This window comes from Ovis aries, chromosome 5 (genome assembly GCF_016772045.2).
Source record: "Ovis aries strain OAR_USU_Benz2616 breed Rambouillet chromosome 5, ARS-UI_Ramb_v3.0, whole genome shotgun sequence".
Taxonomy (NCBI): domain Eukaryota; kingdom Metazoa; phylum Chordata; class Mammalia; order Artiodactyla; family Bovidae; genus Ovis; species Ovis aries.
In genome coordinates, this window is record NC_056058.1 from 39,662,734 (window position 1) to 39,672,710 (window position 9,977).

The 9,977-nt window shown below is 34.8% G+C and overlaps 1 protein-coding gene across 1 annotated transcript; it reads left to right on the forward strand.

Annotated features, from left to right (window-relative positions):
* The first annotated feature begins 5,472 nt into the window (after positions 1-5,472).
* Positions 5,473-6,501, forward strand: LOC101110838 (olfactory receptor 2M3-like). Its single transcript, XM_004008749.6, has one exon. The coding sequence runs from the start codon at positions 5,473-5,475 to the stop codon at positions 6,409-6,411; it is 939 nt and encodes a 312-aa protein (XP_004008798.2). The 3' UTR covers positions 6,412-6,501.
* The last annotated feature ends 3,476 nt before the right edge of the window (positions 6,502-9,977 follow it).

Genomic DNA, 9,977 nt, shown 5'->3' on the forward strand with positions numbered 1-9,977 from the left:
ACTGTAACACAGAGCTATAACACTGTCTGAGAGCTGTAACAAGCGAAGGGCTTTAACGTCCATTGTTTCAAATTTTTGTTGTGACGAGACAGAACCAAGGAAATAGCATATTCCCCTTACAGTGTGAATTCTCTTTGTTCTGGTAAAACTTGCTTAAGATATTCTAGGTATCTTGAAATACCGTATAAAATTTAGGATTAGCTTGACAATTCTGAAAAAAGAGCAGCTGGAACTTTTTTATAGAGATGGTATTGCATCTATAAATCAATTTGGGGGATGTTTTCCAACTTAACAATAATATTCCTCTGATTGATTGACACAGAATATCTTTGAATTTCTTTCTCTTAGTGTTTCTTTTCCTCAAAATTTTGCAAGCCTAAAAATCCATTATTTTGTTTAATTTATTAGTAAATATATTATTCTTTTTATGGTATGACATATGAACTGTTTACTTAATTTTATTTTCTTATTGTTCATTGCTAGTGTCACTCTATTACTTTTTTGACATTAAGGCAACTGTGCATCTTTTAAAATATTTTTCCTCTATGCGATTATTTCTTATTTTCTTTTAATGGCCTTTCTATGTTTTAGTTTTCATCTTTACAGAGATGATCTCATTTTGTTTATACAACTCAATATTGACTTTTCATTGTTTACTTCCAAATGTATGTTTTTACTGTTTGTGTCTATGGAATCACCAGACAAGCTCTCTTAGAGACTCTATACTTGGGATAGCCTGGATTATCATGCTCTGTTTTTTTTTGCAGACATATTTATGGTTCTTCTGAAAGATATACTTTGAAGCATAATCCTCCAAGAAATCCAGAACTATTTAGTTCATTCCTATCTCAAACTTTGCCTAATTTAATTTCATTGCCTATGGCTCCCCAGGTGGTGCTAGTGATAGGGAACCTGCTTACCAATGCCGACTGAAGTGACTTAGGATACACACATGAAAACAAATATTAGACTTTGGTATTTCTTTCTCTCCCTGGATATTATATAGTCAGGAAAAAACTTTGCAGTCAGAGACTTGTCTTCACAACTCAGCCTTCTCACTAGATATGTAACCATGGGAAAATTAGCATATTCTCTCTGCTTCAGTTTTTATGTCTGTTAAATGGGGTGGAAATTATAATAATGGGAAAATGGTGTGAATTATATGAGTGTATATTTTTGAGACACTCAGAACAGTCCCATGCACATTAGTAGTTTGCAAGAATCAGAGTTTTAAAATCATTATGAGGCCTAAAATGCACTGATGCTTATGATTTTTAAGTGTGTACATTCATACACACAAACATTCAACTATATACTAAGTAAGCTGTACTTTGTGCTGTGCTGTGTCGTGTCCAACTCTTTGCGACCCTATGGACCATAGCCTGCCATGACTGCATGAGAATTGGAAATATATATGAAAACTATGAAATTATGTTTCTATCATTTTGCTTTCACAAGGGATAAAGCAGTGATTTTAAGGCAATTTACTGAAGAAGAAATCTGAATCACTAATAAACATATAAAACAGCTACTCAAATCAGTAATGAAAATTTATACAATTATAAGAATGAGAAACCATTTCTTACAAATAGGTTTACAAAGTGTTTTTTTTTAATTAAGCAATAGAAAATGATTTTTGAGATTGTGATGAAAGAAAATGCTATTTCTGTTTATGTCGCTAATGAGAATGTAAGATAGCTCAAGAATTCTTGCATGTGAATGGGCAGTATTTTTGAAAATTCATATATTTCCCTTCTAAGGACCTTATTCCTATCCTACATTACTCCTGAGCAGAAACATCATTAATAAGATGGAGAATGACTTAAAAATTGAAGTTAATATTAAAAGAGTGATAGATTCATGGAGAGATAATAGTTCAGAATTGGACATGAAAATAAGATGAAAGAAGGATATCATAAAATTTATAATTAGCAAGCATTTGTTAAGATCTGGTATTCAGAAAAAAATATTGAGTGAAGACATATAGATGCAGTAATCATAATACTAATGAAAGAGTAAGAGAGCAAATAAAAATCTTAGGAAGTCAAATTATTTCATGGAAGAAAAATTAACTAGTTATATAGTATCTGGAGACAGTGACAAGACAATCAGTACTGGAATCAAGAGAAAGTGACCACAAATGTCAAGTTTTCAGAAAAGGAATAAATTAAAATAATATTGACATCTCTAGTATAGGAATCTCAAGTCAAATGACTCCAAATCTCAAGTCAATTCACTCCACTTGTGAATCATCAATTTAAAAATAAACAGTGAATTTTAATAGTTTTACTTAGATATAATAAAGCTTACAGCTCAATGAGTATTTACTCATTTTAAAATGAGGAATCCAAATGTTCTTTTGGAACTTATATAGTTAATAATGAAATAATTAGAAATTATGAAAGATTTTTAAAAAGAAGTGTGAATATAGAGTGATTAATATATGAATCAGTCAGAAAATACAGATGATAAGAATTAAGGAATTTATATTATTAATCTAGAAAGTGACAAACTTTTATATTGATAGTAAATATTAATACGATTCACACTTTAAAGATAGAAAACTTTTTATATGAGGTCTTAGGAGAAAAAATGAGTGATTACATATATAACTGTAATTAAAGACAAGGGACTGGATAATCTGGAGGGATTTCAAATAGAAAGATGACTTAGCAAAATTTTATTAAATAGGTTTTCTCTAGAAATTTAAGCATTTTTATCTAGCAAGTAGTACCATGTCTTCTTAGGAACATTTGGAAGTGATAGCTTATGATGAATAGTTTTGGATTCATGATCTCTAAAGAAGATTTAACTTCAGGACCAAAGACCAGGCTTGATCACTCAAGACCTTTTGTATAGCAGGCTTTTATTAAGGTATAAAAAGGGGACAGAGAAAGCTTCTGATATAGACATTAGAAGGGGGATGGAGAGTGCCCCCTGCTAGTCTTTAGCAAGCTGTTTTATGTCTGTTAGAAAGCTATTAATCAGATAAGAGAGACACCTCAAGGCTGACAGCATTTCACCAGGCCCATCTCCCACAATATGCATTTTTGAGAGAGGATGGCACAAGGTGTGTCATCCCCCAGCCATAAAACAATTGATATGAATACTGGTTTACTGAGCTATTATCAGCCCAAGGTTTGAGAAAAGAAAAAAGTTAGTCTTAGGTGGAACCAGAGAAAGGCAAATTCCAAAGCAAATACATAGTTTCACTAACATAGGAAACTTAAGGAAAACATTTCCACAGAGAAATCTCCTTTTAATTTTGTGTGGAGAAGGAAAAAAAAATCTGGGAATAGTAGTTTGTTTCCTCCTGCTGCTTAAGGGAGAGGGAAAAATTGTCTGATTCTTGCAGCCTATTTCCTCAGTTTGGAGACCCCTGGCCTTCCTGCCTGTTACCACTCAGAAGGTAAGTCTGAGGGAGATGATAATTATCTCAAAATATCTCAGTATTTCAAGAGTACAGCAGAATGGAGCTATATTTTATTCAAAAGCTATATATTAGAATAAGCTAAGATGATTACTTTTGATAGACATTAGCATTGCAGGAAGGGGGATCCCTTTCAGGGCCCGAAAGTGGGCTCTTGTCTAACGCTCAGAAATGAATTGTCCAAGGAGACACATGAGCTATCAAAGCAAGAGATTTTATTGGGAAAGGGTGCCTGAGCAGAGAGCAGTAGGGTAAGGGAAACCAAGGCAAACTGCTCTGCCATATGGCTCACAGTCTCAGGTTTTTTGGTGATGGGATTAGTTTCCAGGTTGTCTTTAGCCAATCATTCTGGCTCAGAGTCCTTCCTGGTGGTACACAGCTTGTTCAGCCAAGTTAAATGCCAGCGAGAAGGATTCTGGGAGGTGGTCTGACATGTGGTGTCTTCTTTTGGCTCTTCTGGTTGGTAGTGGCTTATTAGCTCTGTCTTCCTTACCAGGACCTCCTGTTGTAAAACAACTCATGCAGATGGTTTCTATGGTGCCTGGCCAGGGTGGGCAGTTTCAGTCAATGTGCTTCCCCTAACATTAGTACAAAAGTCATAAAATAATGGATAACTATGCTGTGCTTTAAATCAGATTTTCTGTCAAATAAAATGCATAATTTTAGTTAATTTGGCAGAACCACACGAATTTTTTTTTTCCCAAAGCCAAAAACCAAAATACCAGTTACTGCTACGCATTACACCCAGAGGAGAGAAAACACATGCAAAGACATAGAAAGGAAGCCATTGCCTTCAATAATGAAGTAACAGGTAAGAGAAGAGGAAAAAAAAAATAGATGTATAAACAGACATTAAAAAATACACTGCTGTGAAGCCAAAGAATCCCCTGAATGAATCTGGCTAAGGAAATTGAAAAGATAGAATAGTCTAAAGTGTGAGTAATCTCTCTTCCCTCCTATAGTATTTATTTATTTAAAAATACTTATATAGTCATAGGTATTAAATATATATACATATATATATATTTAAACTATATCCCAGGTAATATCCATACTTTGTAAACATGATCTCATTTAGTCTTAATAACACTCTACAATATAGATATAAAAAATGTCAAATTTTACAGAGTAGAAAATAAAGCTTGGAGAAATCAACTAAGATCGCACAGATAAAATGATTCATTCCAGGTGTTTGAACTGCGCTATTGCACTCTAATCTGCTTCTCCAGAAAAATGACCTGTACCAGGATATTTCATGGATACACCTTATCTTAATAGATAGAGTTAGTACTGGTCATATTGGTGAGAAATTTTATCTACTACAATTCACTATTACAAGCAACATGTACTATTAGATATACTTCTGATTAACAGTTTCTCAATCCCTTCTCTTCACCTGGTATTTGATTAATCCTATCTCATTTCTAAACATACATGTTTTCTTCCACACTTTAGTAGAAAGAATTTTTATTAATATCATAGAGTGGTACCCTAAATTCCATAGAAAAACGTAACAGAAAATCTCATTGACTTCCCAGCAATTCATGAGTCTTCAGATGGCTCATAATGACTCTTGACCTCTGAAGGGATAATCGACACTACGTATCTGAGTTGCCTGGTTGCTGAAATTAGATTATATGCCTTTTGAGAAATCACTTGTATTTTAATTATGGAACAAATATGCCTGTTAACTATGTGGTTTCTTTATCCAAATCATTAAAGCTAAAAATAAGTCTAATATCTCTTATCTACACATTTTAAAAAACGATTCTCTGAGAAATAAATTTTCCTATATGTGCTGTGCTAAGTTGCTTCAGTCCTGTCCAACTCTTTGTGACTTCATGGACTGTACCCTGCCAAGCTCCTCTACCCATGGGATTCCCTTGTCTACACATTTTAAAAAAATGATACTCAGAGAAATAAAATTTGCTATATATAAACATTATAGCAATGGTGATCTAGGCTAAAAATCCTTGATATTTACGTAACAAAATATTGGAGATTTCTCACATGTTGTATTCTCCACAGTGAATATATTCATCATGGCATGGGAGAATCATACTTTAAGCTCTAACTTCATCTTGCTGGGAATCTTTGATCACAGTCCCACCCACATCTTCCTCTTCTCTCTGGTCTTGGGCATCTTCACAGTGGCCTTCATGGGAAACACTATCATGGTTCTTCTCATCTACCTGGATACTCAGCTCCACACTCCCATGTACTTGCTCCTCAGTCAGCTATCCCTCATGGACCTCATGCTTATTTGTACCACTGTACCCAAGATGACTTTCAACTATTTGTCTGGAAAGAAGTCCATCTCTCTGGCTGGGTGTGGAACCCAGATATTCTTATATGTGTCCCTGCTTGGATCTGAATGCTTCCTGTTGGCTGCAATGGCCTATGATCGGTATGTTGCCATCTGCCACCCATTACGATACTCAGTTCTCATGAGCCACAAGATCTGTTGTCTCGTGACTGTTTCTTCTTGGGTTGTTGGTTCTTTTGATGGCATAATTGTTATTACAGTTGCATTGTCCTTCCCATATTGTGGTTCCCGGGAAATACCCCACTTTTTCTGTGATGTCCCTGCCCTTCTCACTCTCTCATGCACTAACACATTGCTATTTGAAAGGTTAATGTTTATTTGCTGTGTAATTATGCTTCTTTTCCCTGTAGCAGTCATTATTGCTTCCTATGTCCATGTTATTATGGCTGTCATTCGCATGGGATCTGGAGAGGGTCGCCGCAAAGCTTTTGCGACCTGTTCTTCCCACCTCATGGTGGTGGGAATGTATTATGGAGCTGCCATGTTCATATATATGCGGCCTGTGTCTGACCGATCCCCTACCCAGGACAAGATGGTATCAGCCTTCTACACCATCCTCACTCCCATGCTGAATCCCCTCATCTACAGCCTCCGAAACAAGGAAGTGGCCAGAGCATTCATGAAGGTGTTAGGGAGGGGCAAGTCTGGAGAATAAATTGCCTAATTAACTTTTTTTTGCAGTTTTGTTTTATGCTTAAATTTATTTATTTAACCAATGTAATTTAGCACTCGATATTTACCCATCTTTTTACCCAAAAAAATTATGAACAGGCACACAAGTTTTAGAAGGTTTAAAAAAAAAAAAAAACCTGCATGCTTGTTTGTTCCAATATTATATTTCTTTCATTATAGAAAATTTAAAGTATGACCATGAGTAAATATGTACTGCAAGCTAATATGCACAACTATATACTTATTTTATAAGATACCACTTATGAAATTAGAGGTATTTACCCAACATGAAATTACCGCATAATTCCATAATTAAATAGAACACTGATAAATGTTTTGTGTTGTTTTTTTTTTCTTTTTTTTAACATATAACAGCTTTGTCTTTATCAAACCAAAGAATTTTCCTGAATCCAAATTGGCACCTTGGATTAATTGACTTGTTAAATTGAATGACTGAGTTAATTATATACAAGTTTAAATATGTATTTATAAGATTATTACAAAATTAGCCCATTTAATGAGAAAGAGGTAAAAAGGAATAGATTTATGATTAGGTTTATTAAACCCATCTTATAATGGACTCTTCCCCTCTTCAAGATTTTGGAGAATTGGGGACCTTCCATTTCTTTTCTTTTTTTACTGGCATTAGCCTAATATATGGGAAATTGGAATGTGAATATGAATCCTTGATGCCTTGATTTTTTACACTTAGATATCTTAATCCTTATATGTGCTGGGCACAGTAATTTCATGAAAAATGTTCAATTTTATAAATAGAAAACTGTAAGTTGTCCAAATTCTGATATTTTTCTATAAATCACATGTGTGACATCACTGTAGGTATTCTTGTAGTGATATTTAAATGAAAGTTCAAACCTGGAGATTCATGTGTGTTTATGAGGAACAACCAATATGTCTTAATATGAATTTTTAAATTTAAAAATTTTAATCTTTTAAAACTTTGTTTTAACATCCACCTTGCATTAGGTTTCCTTTGCTACATAACAAATTTACACAACTTAGGATTTCTAAATAATAATTATTTATTGAAAGTGAAGTGAAAGTGAAAGTCACTCAGTACTGTCCAACTCTTTATGATCCCATGGCCTATACAGTCCATGGAATTTTCAAGGCCAGAATACTGGAATGGGTAGCCTTTCCCTTCTCCAGGGGATCTTCCTGACCCAGGAATTGAAACAGGGTCTCCTGCATTGCAGGAGGATTCTTTACCAACTGAGCTATCAAGGGAGTCCAATTATTTATTATGTCATAGGATGTGTGGGTAGATATTCTGACATAGCTAAACTAGGTGTTGTACTTCAGGTATCACAAGGGAGAAATCCAGACTCTGGCTGGGGCTGCAGTTTCATGTGAAGCCCAGTATCATCTTCTAAACTCGTGTAGTTGTTGAAATAATTCATTTCTTTGCACATAACTATTTCATGTCAGCCTATTTCTTCAAGGCCAGCATAAGAGTCTCTCTGACCTCAGTGAAAGTCTAAGTCTTCTTTTAAAGGTCTACCAAGTGATTAAGTAAAGCCAACTCAGGATAATCTCCCTTAGATTACTTACAATTAACTGATGTTGGATTTTAATTATGTCTGCACAGTTGCTTTACTCTTACCTTGTAGGTTAACTTAATTACAGAAGCAACTTCAAGGGATACAGATCATGGGGAAAGTTTAGGAGTCTACCTACTACATACCCAGAGATAATTTACAGATTATTTTCTCTAAAAGATATAAAAATATTTCAATAACTTTTTCTGATAGTGATATGAGAAACACTTATAATGTACTAATATATGACTGAAATGCAGCTTGTAAAAATTGTTTTATAAGTCTCTGAGTTCACAGATATGTGGTAAGGGCAAATGTCCAGGAGTAGGAAAGTTATCATGTATTGAGCCTGATAAATAATTCATAATAACCATTTTAAGGAAAACCATTGTGCTGCAAGCGAACATAGACAACAAAACAAAATCAGAAACAATGGATGAAAAAATGAGTTCAACAAAGACAGAAAGCAACAGTGAAAAACATACACATAAACTCTGGAGCTAAAGAAGGTAATAACTGAACTAAAAACTTAATAGAGAGTTTCTATTGCAGATATAATAAAACAGAAAAAGACTCAGTGAACTCAAGGACAGACATTTTAAAATTATACAGTCATAGGAACAACAACAAGAGGGAAAAAGAATGAAAAAACCCTGTTTGACTTAAGACATATCATTGACTGAAATAAAGCATTTTGGGAAATGTCAGAGTGAAGAAAGAGAAAAGAACACAATGCTTACTTAAAGAAATAATGCTGTATGTCTCAGGGAGCTCAAACAGGGGTTCTTTATCAACCTAGAGGGGTGGGATGATGAAGGAGACAGGAGGGAGACTCAAGAGGGAGGGGACATATGTATACCTATGGCTGATTCATGTTGAGCTTTGACAGAAAACAACAAAATTCTGTAAAGTGATTATCCCTCAATTAAAAAATAAACAAATTTTTTTTAAAAGAAATAGGATTAGAAATTTCACATTTCTGAGAAGGGAAATGAACATCTAGATTCATGAATTCCAATGAACTGCAAATAAGCTGATTATCAAGGGATGTTCACAAAGGCACATTAGAGTCAAACTGTCCAAAATTAAAGGCAAAGATACTATTTTGAAAATTGCCAGGCTTCCCTGGTGACTCAGTGGTAAAAAAAACACACCTGTCAATGCAGGAGACATGGGTTCGATCCTTGATCCAGGAAAACCGTACATGCCATGGAGCAGTTAAGCCTGTGCCCCACAACTATTGAGCCTGTGCTTTAGAGCCCAGGACCTGAAACTACTGAGTCCAATTACCACAACTACTGAAGCCCACATTCTCTAGAGCCTGTGCTCAGCAACAAGAGAAGCCAGCACAATGAGAAGCTTGCACACTGCAACTAGAGAGTAGCCCCATCTCACTGTAACTAGAGAAAAGTCTGAATAGCAGTGAAGACTCAGCATAGCCAAAAATAAATTAAATAAATAACAAAAGAAAATCACAAGAGAAAAGCAACTTGTCGTGTACCACCATAAGGCTATCAATGGCAGTCTAGAAAAACATTGCAGGCTAAGACAACATGGGATGACATATTCAAAGTACTCAAAGAACAACAACATAGTACCTACTGACAAAGAATACTAACTGAAGCTGTATTTCAGAAATGAAGGAGAAAGAACTTCCCAAACAGGAACTGAGAGTATCCATCACCACTACAAAGCTGCCCAACATGAAATGATAGAGGGAGTTATTAAAGTTCACTAAATAGCAGCATGAAAACATGACATTATAGAGCTTACTGGCAGGGAGAGAATAGAGTAAAATTTTAAGCCTGCTTTTTCACTTCCCTTTTTCACCCCTAACAAGAGGCTCTTTAGTTCCTCTTCACTTTCTGCCATTAGGGTGGCATCATCTGCATGTCTGAGATGGCTGATGTTTCTCCTGGCAATCTTGAAGAATTAAATCAGTCATAAAAAAAAAAAAAAAAACTCATACAGAAAAAAATCCAAGCCTGGA